The sequence below is a fragment of the Amblyomma mixtum genome, chromosome 2, assembly GCF_055824585.1.
Source record: "Amblyomma mixtum isolate Tamu chromosome 2, ASM5582458v1, whole genome shotgun sequence".
Lineage (NCBI taxonomy): Eukaryota > Metazoa > Arthropoda > Arachnida > Ixodida > Ixodidae > Amblyomma > Amblyomma mixtum.
Window position 1 is genome coordinate 126864937 of NC_143013.1, and position 24240 is coordinate 126889176.

At 47.1% G+C, this 24240-nt stretch overlaps 1 protein-coding gene across 1 annotated transcript; it reads right to left on the reverse strand.

Annotated features, from left to right (window-relative positions):
• Positions 1-553: 553 nt before the first annotated feature.
• On the reverse strand, positions 554-20845 carry LOC149360810 (endothelin-converting enzyme 2-like). The gene is made up of 3 exons (XM_089567933.1): positions 20600-20845; positions 4276-4647; positions 554-2644 (listed from the first exon to the last, which is right to left on the reverse strand). Exons 1-3 carry the CDS (start codon positions 20843-20845, stop codon positions 554-556), a joined length of 2709 nt encoding a protein of 902 aa, XP_089424059.1.
• Positions 20846-24240: the final 3395 nt, after the last annotated feature.

Below are 24240 nucleotides of genomic sequence, written 5' to 3' on the forward strand. Positions count from 1 at the left end.
ATAAAATAATGGAGTGTCTGACGTCCACACTAAACGATGTGAAACCTACATAAGTAGACTAGTTGCACTAGAAATATTTTCCCACAAAGTGTCATAGTCTGAAAAGAGCGACTCCTAAAAGCACGGACCATATCGCGTTGCGTGTCTACATTCCTCATAAATACACAAGTGGCCACTTACGTAGCCGCCTCGTCTCCCTTACTTAAGCAGGATAATTCAAACCATTTTAGTTCGGATTTGGTAGGGAGTATTGCAAAACCTTATATCTGTAGCGACTCGATACCTGAGTTCAAAGCTATGGTAAAAATGTTCAAACACACTACAGACAACACCACATGGAATGAATGAAAAACTGAACGACAAAAAAAGATGGAAAGAATAACAGCCTTCAGAAGTTCTCACTGCTTGCTTTCGGATTACACAACAGGTCATTCGTTGGACTAAAAACAATGCGTGAATAAACTCTACTCAGTGGTCGTTGGTATAAATAAAAACTCAAGCTCACAGTGACGTTGTCAAACTCCAAAAATTGTCACATCAGAAAGTTTTCGTATCACTCAAAAAACGCGCATTTATATGATGGGTTCATCCTAGATCCTTCTGGGCAGTGGAAAGCCTTTGCGAAAGCCTCAGAATTGCGCGCGATTTTGTTGCAGTCAGCCGCGAAGGGGTTCTTGACGTCCTGCCGGGTACACGTCATGTAGCAGATGGTCATAAAAAATACCTTCTGTTCGGTGAGCTCGGTGCTTATCTGTTGTGTGTTCCCGGCTTCACTGGCTGCGTCGAGGAAGGCAGAGTAGGCTATCTGCAGCGCCGGTATTTCGGGAAACACACTTTTGCCGCCGTCCAACTTGCTTGAGTTGAGGCACCTGTTTTTGGTCTTGAATGCGGCCTGCGCGCTCTCGCTGAGGAAAGAGTTTACCAGCCGTCCGTCAGGATGCCATTGGAGTCCCTCCTGGTCGAGTGCCTTGACCAATTCTACGGCTATGGAGAAGCCGAACCCTCCGTAGAACATGGCTGGGGTGCCTTTGCCGTAAAATAGTGGTGGGGAAACTGCACCGATTGCGACACCTACGGTGTTTTCTACGTAGTCGTACTCGAAATAAGGTAGGCCATGGTTCTCCGGCATCTCAAGCACTGTTTCGAACTCCGGCGTTCTGCTGATATTTCGAATGCTCTGGCGAGATTTGATGAAGTATTTGCCAAACGACTCTTGTTTATCCGGAAACGCACGAAAAAAATCCTCCAGGTTTGTCTCGTTGAGGAATTCGGCGGGAGGCCACAGCCGCAAACTGGCAGCTCGAAGTTTCTCAGTGACCAAGGCTCTGCTGTCAGAGTCCACCCAGCCCGAATCGTTGACCAAGCGCACAGCCGTCGACACAAGGCGGTCGAAGCCGGCGTCCACCATTTCCTTGTCGGTCTGCGTTAGCCGCGACGCGAAGCGTAGGGTTAGGAGGAGCACCCTGTAGGGCACCTCGATGTGGAATCCGCAGAAGGCGGGTCGCAAGCTTCTGGCTGTCCTGCGGTCGCCGTAACGCGCCACCAGAAGGCCGCTGTCTGACACAGGTGCATAATGCTGGGCAAATTGCCACCCCAGAAAGTCCAAGATGTGAGCGTTGGTGTACTTCTTGAACAGGTTACCCACTGTTTGCAGGAAAAATACATTGGTCGTAACAACAACGTCATCCTCAGTCAGTTCGGGATTCAAGGCGGTAGTGTTCTTGAGCAACTGCAACCATCGGTGGGAGCTTATGTTGTCCGTGAACACTTCGAGCTCGCTTATCGGGAACACAGCCGAGTCTTTTGGTGATGCGCGTAGAGCCTCTTTGATAGCCTCAAAAATGTCGCCCTCCATGTCGGCTGTCTGAAGCGCCCGTTCTTTGCTGGATGTTTTCATGTCGCCGGAGAGGGCCACGTAGAAGTCCATCCAGTACTTGTAGTAGGCGTCCTTTCCGTCTCTTATCACGGCACGATGCTGTTGATGGTAGCGTGTGATCAAAGGAGCCGGCGTCAAAATAATGCTCCGCTTGCCTTTGTGACCGCCTTTCCGCACCAAGGACGCTCGTACCTCGAACAAGAAGGCCACCTGCCAATTGTAGGCCAGATCGACGAGAACACCAAGCGCGTCAATATCTTGTTGCGCTGGATTCGGCCAAGGTAGGCTGCGATTATTGAGAAATTGCCGGAAATCCGCCAAGTTTGATCCGTACGCGGAGGAGTTGCTCATGCAAGACTCCAGCATAGCCAGTGCCTTCTTGGCCACGGGGAACGCCTTGGATCCTTCCTGCAGAGTTGTGCTCATGTCCAGGAGCCACGAGTAGACCATGTCTTCCATGGCGGATGCGTCAAAATCTCTAATTTCTTTATTTCGGTTGGGTGGTGACCAGTTGAAGCAGACATGGGCGCTGAAGTCGTGGCAGGGGTCGAGTTTTTCGTTTCGAGATTCGTTGATGAGGATTGCGTGTGAGAGACAGTCGTCTGATACGCAGAAGCTTTCCTGTATTTTCGGGGTCTTTACGGGCATTAGGAAGAATAGGGCGACGAGAACAAATAGCATGGGCGCTATAAGGACGAGGCTCAAGACAGTCTCGTTTTTCAGGAGCAAGGCTACGCCGCTGCCGATGGTCTCCCGAGGACTTTTCACCTGGAGGGGAAGAGGAGCTCAGTATTACTCGGCCCATAATTGCTGGGTTATTGCATGAAAAGATGAATGTTCTGGTTTATGGCGGTTTAACGTCCCAAACCGACTCCGCCTATGAAATACGCCGTTGTAAATGGCTCCGGAAATTTTGACCACCTGGGGTTCTTTAACCTGCACTCACATTGCGGAGTACATGGGCATCCACATTTTGGCTTCCATCGAAATTCGACCGCGGCTGGGATCGAACCCGCGTCTTTGTGGTCAGCCGCCGAGCGCCATAACCACTTAACCACTGCGGCGGATGAAGTGATCAAAGTGTCTTTATTCGTCCCTCCCCGCATTCGAACGACCTACTAAGGAAATCTTGTACTCGGTTTAACGTGAGGACGCGACAATACTTGTGCAAGTACAAAGCTAATTTAGGTGGCATAGGCCTAGGGTATGAGCGGTATTGTTACTTTCACTGTGTTTTATTGGAAGCTAGCTATTACTTCTAGGTGTAGCATTTCGAGATATTACTTCACTGTGTTTTGTTGGAAGCTATTGCTTTTACGTGTAACATTTGCGGTAGAAGACAAATACTTTTTGTTGTCAAAAGGCACGCATTAGATATCGTAGTGAAACGTTGCACTGGTGATAATCAGTTTAAATGCGAGAGTGTAGGTTGTCGTCTCACAAAACTTTCCGACTGTCTGGTCGAGATAAGTCACGTGACCTTACGACGTCGTCACAATCTAACGACCGTGGAAGCTGGTAATGTGCCGGCGGTATTGTAAGTAAACTGCTCACCACTGCGAAACTCGATGCAATTGCCACTCACCCATCGTGGCGCTGAGCATGATCATTACGGAAGCTATAGAGATGAGTGACGGGGGTATCAGGAGCCACAACTGGTGGTTTTGTTTGAAAGAGCCACATGCAGTACGTGGTAGTGGCGCATCGCTTGATCGCAGAGCCAGAACACCTGTATTCGCACGAGGACTGCCGTGGGGCATGAATGTGATTTAGAGCGTCCTGACCATCAACACCGCGTGATGATCAAGTGACCAATTATAAAGCACCGCCAAAGTAGAAAATGTGAGCACCCCGAAAACATGAAGTTGGCCCACCCCCATAAATGGATTAATGTGTATTAGTAGGGATTAGTGGCTAGAATAAGGTAGTGGAATAAATCCGATTAGTGAAATTTTACATGATAATACAATGGACGGTACTCGAACATTCTAGAAGATGATGACTCATGTAACCCATACAAGGGCACTCGAACCAGTTCCAAACCGTAGTTTTGACGGAAAAATCAAAACCAATTGCAGACACCTAAAGAATGTGGCTGAGACAACCTAAAGAATGTGGCTGAGAAGGTCCCCACTTCTTTTTCTGTTTACATTTCGTTTTGTTCCCGATCCGAAGCGAAAAGGTTTACTGCGATATGTCCCCTGCTGGAAACGATGCTCCTATTCCGCATTGTAAAAATTAAAGCGCCCTACTCAGAAAAGAAACAAAGTGTGCGACGATATAATCTATTTATCGACCGCTGTGCCAGAACGCTGCCTATACAAAAGCAGACGAAACTCAATTCCTGTGATGCCCTAATTAACAGACGCCTGCATGAAATGTTAAACTTGGCAACTTACCATGTCGGCCAAATCTAAGTTTTTCAGGACCAGCCAATTGGGGCTCAACATGGTGCTCTTCCTTGGAATCGCCTTAGAACCCTTGGTGCGAGGTGCTGGTTCCTCGGCAGGTGCAATACGCGGGACTAAGCCTGCGGGTGTCGGGTCACCTGGTGGGGCGGCTGCACTCTGCGGGTAAGCCAGGTTAGTCTCGGCCGCGCCTTTTGCGGTCGACATCGTAGCAGGAAGTCCAGGAGGCTGGCTGGCGGTCAGCGTGACGATCACGTCCCCCTGCTTTGTCGTCTCACCCGAGGGAGCCTCTTGCACGCCGGTGGCCACTCGAACGGTTTTCTGACGCGAGTGCTGCAGAGATGAACCTCTGTCCCGAGCTTGCTGCGATGGTTGAGTCTCTGGGATGGGCTGAAGACACACTGTTTTACGGCCTCGAGAGTCGCTTGGCTTTGCGGGCTTCGAAGCGGGATCATCTGAGGATGGCCCCGCTGTTTCCACTTTGATGGCTGCGCCCTTAAGACGGCTGGCAGAGATGCCGACTGATGAACGTCGACGGCGGTTTTCGGCAGTACTCACTGACGACCTGCGAGGTATTTTAATGGACGATCCAGTTTTGGCTGCCTCCTCGGTACCTTGAGAGGGGTGAGATTCGCTCTTTTGATCCACGGCGACTGGCGCGGTTGACTTTCGTCTTCTCCGAGTGGACAGCTTGGATATCTCTCCATCTACCTTTGAGAGGCGTCGGTCCTTGTGCGGATCACCTTCTTGTTCTGAAGACATGCCTTCTCGACGACGGAGTTTCTTGCAACCCAAGCCTAGAAATAACACAAGTGTACAGAACCGTATCAGCCAGCCACCTCTGGTTTTCCTATAGAAAGATATCTATTCCACAAACCTCGAAAAAAGTAGAGTTAAGCTGTCCTCTCCGAAATAAGCTATCAGCTCTCCTCATGGATTACCCGGACCGCCGTGCATAAATCCTGCATACTACTACATAATGCTGCACTGCATGCCACTTCATGGCAGCGCATAACTAGCGCGAAACACAAATCGCCAGAATAAGCTGGAACTTCAGCCGATGTCTATGCCTTCTTTTTTCAAGTGTTCTGTGTTCGTCGCTTGTCTTTCATTACCATGTTAACCATGTCCTGCTGCTCAGAGCGGAGCTAGGTTGCCACATCGTTGAGAATGGAGGATCTACGATGAAAGTTTTGCTCTCGAAGTCTGGGCCACTATGCATGTGTTCGCAGTTCCTGGACGCATAGATGGTTTTCCTTGCGGCTGAGCGGCTAGGGAATTGCTGCGTAGCTAGAAATTAATGTTTTGTACTTGTGGGAATGCGGCGTCATGGTACCTGAGGGCGTAGATCAAGATGTTTTGGCAGTTCTTTTGTGCTACAAGAAAGATTTCCTTGGCGAAGCATGGTTTACCCGAAAAATCATTGAGTAACTGCTAATATATTTACTGTGCAAGCACGAGCCGTGTTCGGCAGAGAAGTTGATTGTCCAGAGGTGCGCTGCGCGCATTCTAAAATCCTTCAGGAAAACCGAGTAATATATTTGACCACACATAGCCTTCCAATAAATAAAATGCTACCTGTGTTTGTATGTCCTTCCAGCTTATATTGACGAGCTATCACCTGTTTGGCCCCGCGCCATGTGGCAGTGATGGCTATCGAACCTTTCAAATTGGAGAGAGTACTGCCAGGTTCACACCCACTACGCCTGTCGTGTTGTCGGGGCTTGGCCTTAACACAAAGGACCCATAATAGAAGGCACACCTTGGCATGGAGAAGACCCACCTAATCACCATTACCGGGAATGGCGAATTCTCATACGCTATGAACTTACAGGACAGAGCGTAAGTACAAGAAAAATACTTAATTTTAGGAAAACAGGCAGATGCATAGAAAAGCCGGGCACTTTCGTTAAGCCCCTACCGCAAGAAAAATTAAAAAGAAAAGCAGGTTTGTGTAACAAGCTCGCGCCACAATTAACGGTTAGGCTCACAGAACAACGGAAAAGGGTGATGAGCAGCTATGAAAACACTTTCGTGCAAGGCATGTGAGAGAGGGCAGAGCGTCAAAGTTTTATTGTGTCCCCGTCTTGCCGAGCATGGGTAAAAGCATCTGCGGCCAAACCATTGCGAAACGCATGTTTAGCCGACTGGTTTGAGCAAATGCCTCTTAAGGGAGAAGCGCGGGGTTTAATCCCTAGTAGCGCTGGGTGCCTACTGGTTATCCGACGTATGCAAGGTTTACCCTAGCCTCGGGTTTTTTATCCTGGCGTTGTGGCCAGGTGTATTTCTTAGAGAAACGGATCTTTTAAGCGACGTCGCATAGACTAAAACAGGCATTCCCTGACACCTTTTAACCAAGCCGGCGTTGCGTCAATCAAATCATCGTAATAATCATCAACCAGCACCACACCGCAGGAGAGAGAAATCGCATAGCGAAGGGCTGTGAACAAGGTTATCTTGCAAAGGCTGTTTGCTCAGTGTTAGGCTCCATCCTAGATTATTGCTCCTCCATGATCAGTGCTACTGTTGTGGTCACCGTTGCCTGATGTATGTGAAGGCGTTTCTTTTTACACTAACGCGATGCTACTAAGCGAGAATCGAGAGATTTGTTTTGTGTGCAGAAGCCACGCGTAACCGATGACGTGGCATGGCAACAGGCGACGCGGGAGCGTGGCGCACGCGAAAGAGCCGCGCGCTGGCGTTCACAGTAACAGTGATCGCTACTGTACCGCCTTATGCGGTCCAGTGACTGAGCACCCTTATAAACAGTAGAACACTGTAAAAGCCAGCTGGGACTGGGCATATGAATGCATAGCAGATATGTGCGTGCATATAAGCAAGTCTCCCTTCAACTTTAACGGTCTCGCAGAAGAAAAATATTTTTTTGCGCAACGACTCTACGCAGGCGAAAGGCAGTCAAGTGTGCCATTCAAACTGCGAGCTGTTATTTTAATGAAATAGCATTTAGGCTTTATATTGAGAATAAAAAATTCTTCCGGCTCTTCCGTAACGTTATTCTCTCATTATCTATTCCTTGATGACGTCGTCACAGTCACGTGCCACCATTTGACCAATGATAGAGCATCGCGAAATTGAAAATTTATCAAGAAACTTCCAGTTATGCGACGTGACCCTCATTGTCTATTCGCTGATGTCCTCGTCACAGTCACCTGCCATTAATTGAGCAATGAAAGAGCATTGCGAAATTGGAAATTTAAACTTCCAGGCAGGTCACGTGACCTTATGACGTCATCACAAACTACTTACTGTGGAAGGAGGAAACCTGTCCACCGGATTGCGAGCAAACTGCCACCGCTGCCAAATTCAATGCGATTGGGACCTGCCCACCGTGGCACTGCGCACGAACTTTACGGGAGCTCGGGAATAGCAACCTGCATCTCACAAGTCCCACCGGAAGCTTTGTTGGAATCAGCCAACCGCCAGGAACGCCAGGAAAGTGGGGCACCGCTAAACTGCTGCACCACATCCCCAGCAGGGGCAAGAGGCCTCTCGCTATCTATGAATGCTATCGAGAGGATCGGGATGTCATGAGTGCCGCGTGACCACCAGTGGCACAATTACAAGTCACCGTCGAAGTTGAAAATGGGAGGAACCCCAAAATCTGAAGTTGGCCGTCCTCCGAATAGTCCTAAGAACATCGAAAATTGTAGAAGTAGGCCCACGCCAGAAAATTAGTTTACGTGGATCAGTAGGTCGGATAAGTATAATCTCTTATGATAGTCCAATGGAAGGTTGTCGAACATTCTAGATGGTGATGACTCATGCATACCATACGATAACAGTGGAAGCGATTTCGACCAGAGGTTCGGACGGAATATCTCAAGTAGAACCTAAGGCACGCATTACAGAGACCACAGCAGGCAACTTAGACGCTAACGCATTTTCTTTGGGAGTGAAGTCGAAAGGCTCCCAATTGTTTCCGTTTTGCATGTACAAAATTTCTTACAAAGTTACCCAGTGGCTGGAAATTGTAGCATCGGAAGACCAGTCAGACGTGTAGGGGAGATATAACGGGCTCAGATATTTTTCGGAGATCCTTGTTCTGGAAATTGCTAAGAAAAATGTTTGCATTACCGGAGACAGAATATCTCTGCAGTCGAAGGGCGGGCTACAAAGCTCCCTGCTGTGAGAAATATTCATTGCGGTCGCTCTTACGCGTGAAAGGACGCACGAATTGTGACAAGAATGCGGAATTCGTTTGAGATAAAGTAATTGCTGTTGGCTGTAGTATACACCGTGAAGAAGCGCATGCTCTACACTGCTGTGTACAGGGTTGGTCAAAAGTTCCCAGGGCCACATGGTCTCCTTTTAATCGGTATATCATGGCACTTAAGATGATGATAAAGCTATCAAGGTTCTCCGAAGTTATAACGATACTATTTATACCCTCTACAGATACTTTGAGTTTCGAGGGTATCGTAACTGCCCGACCCTACTGCTCAAAATCAGAGCCTGTGTCCTGAGAACTTTTAACCGACCCTGTACGTAGTGTCCGAAGGGATACTCTACGGCAAAGACTAGAGAATCTGGTGAAGGGCGGCGCTGGATTACGGTGCCAACTGAGAACATTTAGGCACTTTGAGCCCATTTTGTTCAACACACTCGTTACCTGGCCTACTCACACTTTCGTTTGGCGGCCTCGTGTGATTTGCGGGAAGCTTCCGGTGCGCTTGAATGACGACAGGTGTTTCGTCTCAACCGTCACGGACACAAGGGATGGCGCTGCAGAGAAATGTGATCACCATTATTTGCAAGGAACTGCTTTTGCGCGAATAGGAGAAACCTGCTAATGCTTTACTGATCGATCTGTGTTATGTTCTATTTTTATGGTTACACGGCGTAAACTGAAACATATTGTAACATAGATGTGCTGCCAACTGCAAAATGTACGCCGATCGCGCACTCACAACGTTCGTTATGTGGCTGCAACTGAAAAGAGAAAGCACGAAAAAAAAACACGAACTAAAGTTAAACTCAATCTAACTGCGCATGTCTGCTAGCTTCCTCGAAGCATAGCCGCTAGTCAAGTTCTCGCTATTTCACTGCGTTATTTATTCTATTACTTGTGGTTCATCACCAGCCTGACTACACACATTGCAGCAGAAAGACCTCTGTCATATCTTTCAAATTAACCCTGTCCTGGGCCAGCTATGGCTACCTTATATCCGGAAAATCTTTACCAACAGTCTAACTTTCTGCCACTTTCTGCTACGTTTTGACTATTCGAATCCAGTCCGTTACCCTTAAGGACCATCTGTTATCATACCCCCGCATTACGTACCCTTCCCAAGTCTATGACTGGGATATCATTTACCCGCATTTGTTACCTCACCCACTCTGCCCTGTTCCGGTCTCTTAACGTTACACCTATGATTTTCCTTTCGATACTTAGCTGCTTTGTCCTTATTTCGAGCGAGCCCTTTTCGTAAGCCCCCGCGTTTCTGCCCCATAGGTGAGTACCGGCAAGATACAACTGTTATATACTTTTCACTTTAGGGATATTGGCAAACTGCCATTCATGACCTGACAGAACCTGCCAAATGTGCTGCACCTCATTCGTATTCTTCAAGTCATTTGCCTCTCATGATCAGGATCTGCGGCGGCTACATGCCCTAAGTAGACGTATTTCCTTATCACTTCGGGCCTCTTATTAAGCTTAATTACGATACGATAGTTCTCTTGTCAATACTATTGAATTCTTCTATGTTGCCAGCTGTATCCTGATAGATCAGAAATCCCACACCTTGTTATCATCTGTATGATGACCCACCATAGCATTGCACGTGCCAACCCTTTAGCACTGTATCCGCCTCATGTGCCGTAAACCAAAACTATCATGTACCCTCCTAACCTCAGTAAGCCCTAAGACATCTAGTTTAATATCCGCTAGTTGCTCGAACAGCATTGCTAGACTATCCTCATGGGATAAGGTTCTAGCGGTAAACGTTTCCAGGGTCAGTTTGCAATGGCAGCCTCCCTGTAGCAATGGATTCTTAGCGCCGTCCGTTGCGTCAGAGGTCCGACCGTCACCTTGATCACTTGCTCCGCAGTAACTGAGGAGTGAGGCCAAAGTTATTGGTGTATTCGCATCGGAAGTTGGAGCCAATTACTCACCAGGGTGGCCAAATCCTGTTCTGGTCAGGGAGTGCGTCGTGGTTACGGTCACCGATATCAGGCCACACTCCAGACCTGGTTATGCATTTCCATCGATACGCGGATTTATTTTTCGAACTCAGGTCCTCTTGTACGTGAGGCGGTGCTTTACCTCTACGCCTTGGCTGCACTTGCGTGTGGTTATGTCAGCCTTAATAGCGTTTTGCATGGATAATAATATTTTACAAGATACGAATATTTTAGTGAGGAGTAAGATACGAGGCACTGTGCTCCAGCTTGTTCCAGGCGGTTATATGAGCAACAGTTACACAAAGTACCGAGCATAGCATACGACGAACCAATTCTGATGTCTGCCTTAGGAGCCTTTCCTTTTTTTATCCGAAAAGGAACCCGCGCACATAAAACGGCCTATAGAAAATCTTTAGTACTGCTTTTTTTTTCGTATCTATGACTTGCGCACTGTGCCTGTTATTTTTATAACCCGTTCTGGACCACTCTGTATACTATCATTGACAATTAAAATTTTAAAACCTAGTTTCCAGTTTGCGCTGCGTCGCTATAGCCTACGTCTCGCTGTAAGTGTTTTGCAATGCTTAGTTGACACTAATAACCACTAGCGCGCAGTTCTGCAACTGTAAAAAGAACTACCGTATTTTCCGGTGTATAAGACGCACCCTTGTATAAGACGCACCTGCCATATATGCAGGCTGTCATTGAAAAAGTTGGTATATAAGACGCACCCGTGTATAAGACGCACCCCAATTTACCCAGTCAGGCTAGTGAGGCTTAATTAAACATGCTTGTGGGACCATCGTGAAATGCACCGTACCTGTGAGTTCTTAAGCAACGCTGAGTGATCGATAAGACAACACTCATGCCATACCCGCCCACGTCTTAGCAAAAAAAAAAAAATACGAAAGAACTCTCCTTATGTCCATAAGAACATTTTATTTTTACTTAAAACCTTCGAAGTCTTCATCTTCCCATGCGCTATCAAAAATTTTGCCCGTGTCTGGAGGCAATGCAGCTGAAACATTCTCTTTGCACAACGCGCGTACTACGTACAGAGCAAACAAAGTTGCAAAGGGAGGCTAAAAAAAAATGCCGGTTTGTCTTGGCTTGTCTTGACAATGGCGAAAAGCGCGATTGTCGCCATCTTTTGGCATTTCACATTACTTTTGTTTGGGGCCTCCGAAACAGCCGTGTGTTTATGATCCCGCAAGCCATCATCCCCGCTGTTTCATAATAAAGTTCACCTAAAGAAGTTGCGCATGGCGGTCCCCGTATTATAGCCGTTTACAACCGCGTTATTGGTAGCGATATTTTTGCGGTGAAAAAAGCTTGAACATGAACCTGAGTAATTTCTGTACTCGCAAAAAAAAGGCGAAAAATTCGCATATAAGACGCACCCTTGTATAGGACGCACCAGCAAGATTTCTGAAAAAAAGCCGCGTCTTATACACCGGAAAATACGGTATCGCCGCGCCTAAAGCAGCGTGAGAGACGGTATCAAAAGGCGTCTGCTACAGCTGCCACGTCCATATTGTAAGCGTGACGTCTGGCCTTATAGAGGAGGTATAATTAATTGCAGCAATTTTGACTGAGAGCTATGGGTGTGCCTAGAGTCTTGAATCAACCTTACATGAGTGGCCAATCAAACACACCAAAGGGACGGGCCAATATAGGCCACATGAGAGCAAAGGGAACGTATTTGACACCACCCGCTCCGAGAAACCCACTATGAACGTTTTCCGTAGCCGGCTGAAGAAATCGATAGTTATCAATTACAACAAGCCTTATCGGCGTGGCGGAACATGTCTCTGACAAACTACCTTGTTGTAGTTACTATACTATGCCAGGTCATCATAACTGAACGATAGCCGTAGGCTTACGGAAAATATAGCTTGTCCTACCGATTAAGCGTATGCGTTGGGGGGACGTTGTTCGCGATATAAGCGCTTAGCTCACTCTTGTGACCGCGATGGCTTACCTTTCAGCGCAACGAATCCGATGCCTGTGGACAGCTCAGCAGGCCACAGTGGTTTGAAGTTCTGGGAGATCGGACAGCGAGGTTCTCCAATATGTCGCCTGGAAGCAGGAGTGGTTCTTGCACTGATGATGATTTCTACGAGGAACAGTGTGCACCCACGAAGCGGTACGCATGGTGCAAAATTCAGATCGTTTTTTGACTTGAAAGTGACTGATGAAGAGCGCAAATTCAGAGCTTAACCCGTATCTAAACAAGCGGAATGGTGTAAATAATTCCGAGGCCCATTCGTCTGCTATGCGAATGAGGCAGTTAGGCGGTAGCTAGGCGAATCGACCCATGCGACCCTTGGGGGATGTGCAGACGAAGACGAAGGGAAAGAGGTCTGGAGTCATTCTTACTATTGTACTTCGTATTTTGTTTCCCGCACAAATACTTAATTAGGATTCACCACTGCACATTGGCCAATCCCCCCTCATGGGTATGCGCCATGCTTATTGAGGAGAAAAAGAAGAAGAATTTTCAGCCTTTTGCGGTCCCTTAAGTTGTCCCCGCTTAGGCAGTTCACAAGAATTCTAGGTGTCCATGATCCTTTACCTTAGCAGAATACTATGTTTAAATCTTGATGTGTGCCTATCGGAGTTTCTTCTGCCGAACCTTTGTGAGTCGTGTGGCAAAATTGAATCATTTGATCACTTTCTCCTTAACCCTCTAGCTCAATTCGGGCTTCCCGTTTCCATTCCCGTTCTCCTCCAGTCAGGGCAAGCACCATGGGATAGGTCCCAAAACCAGTGTGCGATACTCTTTATGTTTACATGATTGCACCAGGGAGATTCCTGTATTAAAATTTTCTGTTATTACCTTCTAGCTCAAAATTTCACCATCTCCTGTCTAACTTAATAACGTCAATGTGTCTCTCCTGTTTTAATGTGCAAAGCACTTTGGCCAAGCCGCACTGTGGATTTGTGCCACTTAACCAGAGGTCAACAACAACAACTGTTGGAGCGGTAGATGAGAGGGACAATCCGTTGTGCCCTAACCGTCGTTTTTGCTGGCGTCACAGTGACCTGCGTTCAAGCTTCATCAAAACTCGGTGTCCCTAGCGGTGAACCGTGGTGAAAGGATGTGCTTGAATAGTGAACGAAAAATTGAACACCATGTAACCGAGAAGTTATTGAATAAGTTCAACGGGATTCAATCGGGATGAAATCGGTCAATATATAAATTGTTACAGGCAAAAAGGTTTATTGTTTTATTGGGGTTAAACCTGCTAAAGCGACTCAGGCTATGAGAGACGCCGTAGTGGAGGGCTCCGGAAATTTCGACCACCTGGGGTTCTTTAACATGCACTGACATCGCACAGCACACGGGTCTCTAGAATTTCGCCTTCACCGAAATTCAGCCGCCTCGGCCGGGATCGAACCCGCGTCTTTCGGGTCAGCAGCCGAGCGCCGTAACCACTGAGCCACCGCGGCGGGTTATTTGCAGGAAATAATAATGAAGCACGGTGGCAGGAAGGTAGCCTACCGTTTTCCAGGAGAAATTACTACGGTGGGGAGCGGATGTCCTTCGACCGGATTGTGATCAAACGTTCAGCAATCACGTTTCTGTTGCGGTCGCACGATACTCCACTCCGCACAGAAGCGTTGTCTAATATTTGCGACATCTGCTGCTAGCGCTGCTAAGCTTTTCGGCCTACGCCACTTTAGTGTAAGAAGTCACGTGTTTCGAATAATTAATCGCACAGATAACGGACTGGGATTTTATGCAGCATTTATCCTCTAGGGATCTGCCGTACACGGGAAAGGCAGCGGCGGCTGTATGGCTCATCTAGAGTGCGTTCTAAAGCACTTTAAAATTTAAACAATGGGAGTTGATGCAACTAGAAAAAATTAAAACTTTTTTTGGAAGCACTCTTCTTCGGCGAAAGGAAAAGAGCGTTTAGTTGTATAATACTTTCTGAACACGCCGCTCTGTAGAGTGCCGCGAACGTGACGAGCTGCAATTGCGCTATAGCGGAGTGGTTCAACGCTACACCACACGTGCAAAGCGGAGTTGTCTCTCGCAAAAAAAAAAAGAAAACTTCAGCTGTTAGATTTTGTCACATCCAGCGTGCTGGAAAAACAAGCGCACTAGACCGCTGTCAAGATTTCCTGGTAATTAGGGGACTCGGAGCACAGCAGCACCCCTGGTATTGATTCAAGAAATATTTTACACCTATTGATGCAATAGGCGGATGCATGCAATGCTATGCACCCACTGAGTCGAGTGAAGCTGCCGACAAGAGCAGTGAGAGAGCTACAGTTCCAATGGATTTACGTCCGAGGTTGATCTGCGGCTCCCGCTTCCGCAAAACCCGGCAAGGAGAGCTCTAGAAGCAGCTGGAAGAACGCGGAAAACAGGAATGCGATAAACATCAGCCGCGCCACCGTAATACTGACATGGTTGGTAGCGGAAGTGAAACCAGCGCAATTTTAGGGCGCGAGCCCTCAAGCCTATATTCACACAAAAAAGCAATTTGTCATAGTGGTCCTTCGGTTGGATGGATGGATGGAAAAAACTTTATTGTTAATAAATTTCAAATGTTCTTGACCCTTACGGGTCACTGGGCGCCGTGGTCGATCCTTGGTCCAGGTTGCCGCACTTGACTGCAGCCATCGTGGCTCGGCGCACAAGGAATCGTTGCGCTTCCTCGTCCTCGCTGTCCAGCAAGTGCTCTCACTGTATCAAACTCGGGTTGTTTATTCTTGGCTCTAAGTCTGCCTTCGGTTAAGGCTGGCTGTGAGGTCGACACAAGGTCACGTGACCGAGGAGGCAGCTAAGCCGCTAGCTTTTCCGCTCACAAAGCCGCCGGCGACGACAAAGCTGACGACGCCGAATTTTACGGAACGGGAGCCATGACTGATATGAATACATAGAACTACTATAATAAATATTGTTCCGTGATTGCCTTCCATGCAAACACAAACAACATACAGAATACACTTGATATTGTCATAGTATTAATACCGTCGCAGAAAAGAGAAGAGACGATTGAGGTGTCGCTGGAATGAAGTCTTCATAATGCTGACCTGCTGTCAAAAGAACTGAACTTGGTGGCGACGGCGACACCAAAATTTGTGTTCGGTGATCTTCGAAGAACTGAATGCTTGCTCTATTTAAAGATGACAACCAACTTTCGGGATACGGCTGGCAAATTAACTACAACAGCCTCGAACAGCGTAGGATCAATTCCGCGTGGGTTCGATCATTCTAGACAATTTGGCCGTATCTCGCGTTACAACAATATCAAGCCCCGGCCTTAAGCATGAAAAAATAAACTCTACTAAGCTTTTGCGGCAATACCTGACGGTATTCACCTAAGAATATCATGAATAGCAAAGCATAACCACGATTAACAATGGAAAAACAAAATGAATAATGTGAAAGTAAGATAAAGAATGGCCACACCGTGCTAGAGCAGGTAATTGGCATTTGGTTTAACTAGGCAAATCGTGCGTCATTTCTTTTATCTGAGTGTATGCGCAAAATGTGCAGTATTGGTAGTAGTATTGAAACCCTTAGACATTAAGTTTTGGTTTAAGACGATCAATTTACTTCACGACATAGCAGTTACGACGACACTGTTTACAATCACGTGGCCTGAGATTTATGTTGTGCAGATACGTGCTAGACTAAAATATGCGCGAGCATTGGCTGCCGTCAAAAAACGTGCCATACGGGCTGTAACCATGCAAGATTCGTTTAAATGTAGAGAAGGTGTGCACCCTCGTCTTCCCGAGCGCAACCCCTAGAGTGTCACCACCTCGTTTCAGCCGATTGCGGGGCCGGTCCCAGGAACCACGTGAGATTAAGTTTGGCGTGTCGGGAAGGCGGATATTTGTCTCCAGTGTAGGCATTCCAAGAAGACGGGAATTCACAGTACGCACTGTAACATGCAGCGCGGCTTGGCAAGGCCAGGGTTACACCGACGTTCTCAATTCCTGAAGTGTGAATAAACATAGTCTAAGAGCACTTGCTGCTGGGCTAGTTGGTTTTGGTTCATATTTGAATAGGTTTTAGGCGCAAAAAACAGACAGACACATAGGTAGGTAACAGGATGAAGCGCCAACTTCGAACTGATTTTATTGCATGCCTGAAACGTACTTATAAAGCTTGTCATCACATGTGCAGGAGGGTCACCTAAAGATCAGGAACGACTTGATAAGGCGTGCTCCAGGAATTTTTTCTCACAGTTAAACAATACAACTGATGTGTCCCTTACGCACATGTCGCCTTTCTTTTTGATAAAAACGCTTCTATCAATTCCCTAGCCGTAGTGTCTTTGCTTTTGCCCAGAATGCGCACATCAGTGAAGCATGGCTCACAATTGCGGGATGGGCACTTACTAATGTGTTTAGAACGGAAAAAGGAAGGCACACATCTAACTAAACACATTAGTAACACATTAGCTCCCACCGCGTGGAGTATTCCACTTTTCTCCCTGATAGTACAGGATTCGACTGCACGATGCGTCGTGCCGTATCCATCCTGAGTTCGAAAGCTATCGGTTACGGTGTCCACCGCCATCTTAGGCAGGACATATGAGAGTGAACTTAGGAAACTCACAGAGTATGAAAACTGAGGGCAACGCTCAGAGGGTTTTGATTTGTTTTTACTTACATCATTATTCACATGGTCTCATGCCGTTATTATGATGTATCTGCTCATGCTTTGAATATGTACTACGCTAGTTTCGCGTTTTCGCACTAGACCTTTCCGATTGCAGATATTTAGAGTTCAGTGTAATCGGCATCGTTGCCCCGCAAAGTTGCTACATTTAACTGCTGATTTATACAAACATGTTGCATAGCAGCTGCCAATGCAACCATTGAATATGATGCATATGATGAAAGCATTAGGGGGAATATTGAAAATCATTGTCGTTCTTTCGAAATGAAGGAATGTAAAATTACAAATGATGGTCATTATTACGTAGCTACATGAAGTAAACTTCGAAATAATATCAAATAAGAGTTGTCAAAATAACATGAAAATTCACAAGATCAAAAGCGACAAACTACTGGGCGTGCAATGTATCAGTGCCAGTCAACTGTCGACACAGCAGTGGGCTGCTGAAGGGAGACCAGCAGATATCGGCCAGCCTGTCGGTACACCCTCATCTTGAAGAAGTGGTCGCTCGCGGTAAAGTGCAGGTGCACGGCCACCACCTGCGATGTCAAGAGCCGGTGATGGTTGGGTGTATTCCTGCACTAAAAAAACTGTATTGCGTTTCAGGCATTCGCCTTCTCAAATTCACAAAGTTTAAGCGATAATTGCAACAATATTCCTTCTCGGGAGCTGATAGTACGAAGTCCTTAAATGGGTGTGAGCCGGATCTCAGTTCAGATACCAAGGAATCCCAAGCACTGCAATAACCACGCCACTTGAGCGCGGTATTTCAGGATGTCTGCCGTTTTGCTTGTTGCTACGGGACACTGTGGACTACTCCGTTGGGTGTTTGATCATATTTAAATCTCATAGGTGGGGTTTTCATGCTCTGGTGACTCTTGTACAGCTGATTAGATGCCTTCATTTCTGATAAATATGCATTTCAGGGAGATGTAATTTTCGCAGCACTTCAATTTAAGGGTGCACCGAGGACCATGCGATAAATATTTTCTTATTAATAAAGGTCATTGTTTCAATTTGTGATGCCATATTGATATTTATTTGGCAGCAAAAGAAGCATTACAGACAGAGGAAGCTGAATCTAAAAAGTAAACGGTAGAGGACTTATAGTCGTGATGTGAGCGAGATCAGAGATTGGAAGTGAAAAAGCATTCCTCAGATGTCTGAAAAAAAAGTTTGACTTGAGCAGAAGCGTCGTTTGGGTGAATTGTCAACTGTTCAGAACGGCGCGAGACACACAAACGACGAGACATTCAGAGCGACAGGGAGGAGCCTCTCCATGTCGCGCTATATCTCTTGTCCTTGAACGTGAACAGATTTACTTCACTGCTTGCCGGAAAAATTACACTGCTGCGATGACTTTCCTCATCACCGTTTCTAGTTTATTAACGCTCAGCTCTCATTGAAAATATTCCCTTTGTCATTATAACGTAAGAACCGATAGAAGCTGCCAAAGATTTATTTGTTCTCAGTGTGTCTTTAAATAATTAAATGGAAAAGGTAGACGTAGCAACAGCACAGATGAGGCGGGGGAAACTTACAAAAGAGGGTAAAATGAATGCAATAACCTCAGGACTAAGTCTCTCTATGCCATATTTCTGGAAGTACGGCATCCTGCTCATTCTGCACAAATAACATAGGGAGGGTGGGGTACTTCCACAAGGGTAGTGTGGGAATACACAGCGAAGGTCAAGGCGGGCACAGCTCTGAATACTTGGTTATAAACACTGCCAAGGAGGAGGACAAGCGTACCAACCAGGTAAACTCTCTGTTTTACTCCAGATACTTCTGGCCGCGAACTTGTATACGCTTGCTTCCCGGACATGTAGATGCCACTTCAATATAGAGAGGACACTTCAGATAGTTGTTCGTAATGGATGCGTTTCACTGCTCCTAAGTTTTCGTTGGAGCAGCGACAAAATGCACCAGCAGCCACAAATTAAGAACTAAGTTCAATAACAGCATGCGCAATAAGAGCAAGATTTTATACTCGAACCACTACGTCATTCTTTTGTGATAAAACTAACTAACCTCCTATATCGCAGGGCGCACGGAAAATTAATAAGCGAAATATTCTCGCGAATAATATCAAAAAGTTAGCACTGAAAGCAACACTTGGATAAAGAGATATTGTAATAAGATGACTTTCCAGTGGCCAAGCACAAAAATATTGTACGTAAATAATTCATGGTGCGCCTCACGTTAACTGTAACAGACAAGAAAATAAATGCAGGGTCTGTTCTGAAAGTAGTAGGACTGGTTTTTTTCCTGGGCGAATGGGCGGACGAGAGGCGGTCTGCGCATGCAGGATCGTTGAAGGGGAATATTGGGAATGGTGGGGAAAATCGGCAGTCGGCTCCCGGCCGTTGAAGAGAGCAGGTCGCTTATACAGTGAAACGTCTCGTCACGCAGAATCATAGAGCGTTTACTGGATCAGCGATACGCGATCAAATTTTGTGTAAATCTTGGTAAAATGGGCAAAAAGACTCACGACATCATAAAGGAGGCCTACGGTGACGCTGCCATGGGTAGATCAGGTGTTTTTTTTGTGTGGAACAAGCGGTTCCGAGAAGGTCAGGAAAGAGTGGAAGACGTCGACCACTCCGGACGCCATTCGACCAGCAAGACCAACGAAAATGCGTAGCGAGTGAAACACTTACTGAACAGTGATCGTAGGATGAGTGTCAGAATGATTGCTGATGACATGAGCATTCCTCAAACCCAAGTTTTTGAGATGGTGACAGAAAACTTAGCCACGAGGAAAGCGTGCGCGAAGTTGGTGCCGGAAGTGTTGTCAGAGGAGCAAAAGGCCAACCGGAAAGCGATCTGCCATGATCTTCTACATCATGTGAATGAGGACCCCGATTTTTTGCCCAGAACAAGGCGGCAACGCTGCCTCAGGACCCCTGCAGCCTCAACTTGGCCCCGCCAGACTTTTTTCTATTCCTGAGAATAAAATCGGCGCTCAAGGGGAAACATCACGGATCGGTAGAGGCAGTTCAACAGGCCGTCACGAGGGAGCTAAACAGCATTCCGGTCCAGGCGTTCCTGGAGGCGTACAAAAACTGGAAAACTCATTGGCAGCAGCGTATAGGTGCGGAAGGATGCTACCTTGAAAAATTCTAATCGTTTGTAGTATTCTCTTGAATAAATTTTATATAAAAAAATGATTCCTACTACTTTCAGAACAGACCCTGTATAATGCGCAGCCTAGCTGGCAGGCTTTCCTACGACGAAGTGCATGATCAGTAAAACAGCCATTCGTAGGCACGGGATCATTTGCGCGTTCCTGATAATACAGAAGGAATTACCGTTTTCTGCAACTGCAGTGCGATTTCAGTGTTGGGGGTTTGGTTTTTTCCAAATCCAAATTAAAATTCCTCGCTTTATTCCTATTATGCCGCGAATATGTGAAAATCATCCGCAGGAAATATTCAAATTGGCCACTTACCATGTCGGCCAACTCGAGGTTTTTCAGGCTAGCCAATTAGGGCTCAGCATGGTGCTCCTCCTTGGAATCACCTTGAAGCCCTTGCTCCGAGATGCCGGGTCCTCGGCAGGTGCAATATCCGCCACTAAGCCGTCGGGTGCCCGATCCCCTGGTGGGGCATCTGTGCTCTGCGGGTAAGCCAGGCTTGTCTGGGCCGCGCCTTTTTTGGTAGACGTCGTGGCCCGAAGGCCAGGAGGTCGGTTGGAGGTCACCGTGCCAAGTACGTCCACCGGCTTTGTTTCTCCATCAGAGGGAGCCTCTTGCACGCCGGAGGCCATTTGGCTGATTTTTTGACGCGAGTGCTGCCGAATTGAACCTTTGTCCCGAGCTTGCTGTGATGGTTCAGTTTCTGCGACGCGTTCAACAGACGGCACTTTACGTTCTCGAGCGTATCTTGGCTTTGCGGGCTTCGAAGCAGGACCATATGAGGATGGCCCTGCTGTTTCTATTTTGATAGCTTCGTACTTAAAACGGCTGGTGGCGCTGCCAGCTAATGAGCGCCGGCAGCGGTTGTCGGCAGTGTCCAATGACAACCTGCGATGTCTCTTAACAGGCGATCCAGTTTTGGCTGCCTACTCGGTACCTTGCGACGGGTGAGATTCATTCTTTTGCTCCACGGCGACTGGCCCGCTTGGCCTGCGTGTATTTCGAGCGGACAGCTTAGACATACATTTCTTCGTCAAACTTTTCAGGGCATTGGTCCCTGCCTGGAGCGCCTTCAGGTTCGGGAAGTATAAACTCTTGAGGACGAGTATCTCCCATCCCGAGCCTATAAGTAACACAAGGATACGGTACTGTGTAAGCCATCCACCTAAACTTTGTGTCTCTGTATTTAAAGGGAAACACCGGCGATTTTTCAGCCATTTTAAGTTAATGGCTGTTCTGTGTTCCTAAGAACCTCCTGTAATGTGTAGGATACAAGGTTTTCAAAAGCAACCATAAATAATTTTTAAACAGCAAAAAACGCATAAGTCGAAACCGAAACCGCAAAACCGAAACCGCGAAGGTGCCTTCGTGCGGTATTGACAGTGACGTCACTGGCGTGTTCGCCGCGCTGTGAAGTCCCCGAAGATAATGCAACTACCTTGAGCCGCGCTGTCGACATGACTGAAAGCGCGGAGAACAGCTTTTCCGAGACCAGCGAGTCTTTAGAAGACGTCTCATTCGACGATTTTGGACTGGACGAGTCGCCTTTCAGGTATGATCCACCGCCGCGCGAGCCAGACGAATCACACCCCAGGCCGCGTACCCTGCAGCATGGAGATGGTCTGAACTCGGAGAAGTAATTACTTGAGTCATTTCTCGTGCATGAATTTGTGACACAGTCGTCAGAACAAAAGTTATAGTGATGTTCTCGCTGACAGCTGTTCGGGTGGCAAGTGCCGGCAGACCCAGCCTGATGAAAGAATCTGCTGCTGGAACGTTGCCGCGGTGCATAGCGTTCTTACAGGAGCATGCATCACCAACAGTCCTCTCTTTGCGCAGCTTTCTAGACGGCGAGCTTTTGGAAGTGAGTTCACGCCAGCTACAGTTCTACAATCCAACATACCGCTTCCTCTTGACGGCTGCGCTTCGTTCAGCTGGCCGCTGCGATGGGCGGTTGTACTCGAATAACGTTGGCACAGAATATGCCTTCAAGCGCCGGTTGAACGAATCCTTAGCGAGTCCAAAGCTCTCTCTGAAGTACACGCTGTCTTCATGGCAATCTGACGCGAAATGCTCCAAGCACAAGCGGGAATGCTTCCTCGGAGACCGGTTGACACGACGGACAGCTCTCACCCACTTGTCGCGAAGGTTCTTATCGCTAGGAAACCTATGGTAGATCACGCCCGTTGTCACAGATGAAGAATTTGTGCACCCAGCAGCACAACAGAAGTTGCCGTGACCCATCACTCTGGCGTACACATCACATCACGCACGTTGAGACGGCGCGAAATTGCACAGGTGGTCGAAATAATTTCGGAGACCTCCACTACGGCACCACTTTCTTCCTTTCTTCTTTCACTCCTCCCTTACGTCGCGGTTCGGGTGTCTGCGTCATTTACTTTCCTCAAAACCAATTTTCAGTTTTCCCCTGCATTGCCAACGCCAGCGCGCGCCCGACCAGCTTGACACGCCGGCACGCCAGTGATTTCACAGTACAGGGTGGCCTGCAGAAGTTGCTCGATCAATGGGTGGCGCTCGCGTCGAGGAGCGCTTGTCTTCAAAATTCGGTTGCGGAACAAACTACGCCGCTTTCAGGCGCGAAATTTTACACGGGACATCAGACTACCATAAGGAATACAAACTTAAAATTTCATTTCGGTCGATGAACATCGAAAAATCGCCGGAGTTGCCCTTTAAGATGGACAGATGTGTATTAGAAAGCCGTGCAAAATGAAGCCATTGTGAGGAGCAAAACCGCACAACAGGACGGGACAGAGGCAGGCGACAATACAGGGCGGTGCTTACAATTGAACATTTATTGAAAAACACCAGCGCTGATATGGACCAGCTGCGCATGTTATCTGGGCAACAATCTTAAAATAAAGATGAAACATGAGAAAATAACAATTCAGTGGCAATCATAGAAATATAAATTAACGACGCTGTTACCATCTAGAGATCGGAGCCAGATAAGCGTGTCAGCACGTCTTCCGTGTCCATTTTACACAAATAGTGTTTCTGTCAATCTCTGTTCAAGTTGTTTTTGTTAGGTTTTTTCGTTGGTTGGTTGCGTCATCCTTGCCCGGTTCTTTCCCTTCCAAGTACTGTTTGTGTTCGTCATGGTTGCCATTGAATTGCTTTCACATATTTCTTCTTCATTTTACGATTATTTGCCAGATGAAACACGTGACTGATCCATATAAGCGCTGCTGTTCTTCAATAAATTTTCACAGCCGCGGTGGCTCAGTAGTTATGACGCTTTGCTGCTGACCCGAAAGACGCGGGTTTGATTCCGGTTGCGGTGGTCGAATTTCGATGAAGGCGAAATTCTAGAGGCCCGTGTATTGTGCGATGTCAGTGTACGTTAAAGAACCCTAGGTGGTCGAAATTTCCGGAGCCCTTCACAACGGCGTCCCTCATAGCCTCAGTCACTATGGGACATGAAACCCCCAAAAGTACAAACTATCATTAATTTTTTCAGTTGTGGGTAGCATCCTGTGCTGTCGCCTGCCTCTGTACCATCCTGTTTATTGCGGAAAACACCACCTTTTATACGCGAGTACATTATCATTACCAGTACATTACAAGAGCCAGAACAAGCAAAGAGGAAACAAAATGTGCAGAATGAAGATCATATTTATACTTAAACGCCATTGTGTTACTGATCTCAGAACAAGGTATCAAAAAATTCGGACACACGATAACATGACTGCCTAACGAGATCTACACATGACCATATAAAATATCTAGTTTCCGGGCTGCTAAGTTTAAGCGACGAAGTGAGAATGCACGTGGGCTCACCTTTCTGTATGTGAAATGCCTCGATTACTTTACTGTCTTGCCTTTGTAACTTTCTGTCTTCCTGTGTTCGTTCCATGGCGTCATCCCAATTTATTATTAAACAACTAGCCCAACAGCATGTACCTGTTCTTTTTTGTAAGGTCCGCATATTTAAATGCAACATTATCCTAGACATAGCGGCCGGTAAGAAATGCGGAAACCTCCACTTGGTCCCAGGCAGTTGTAT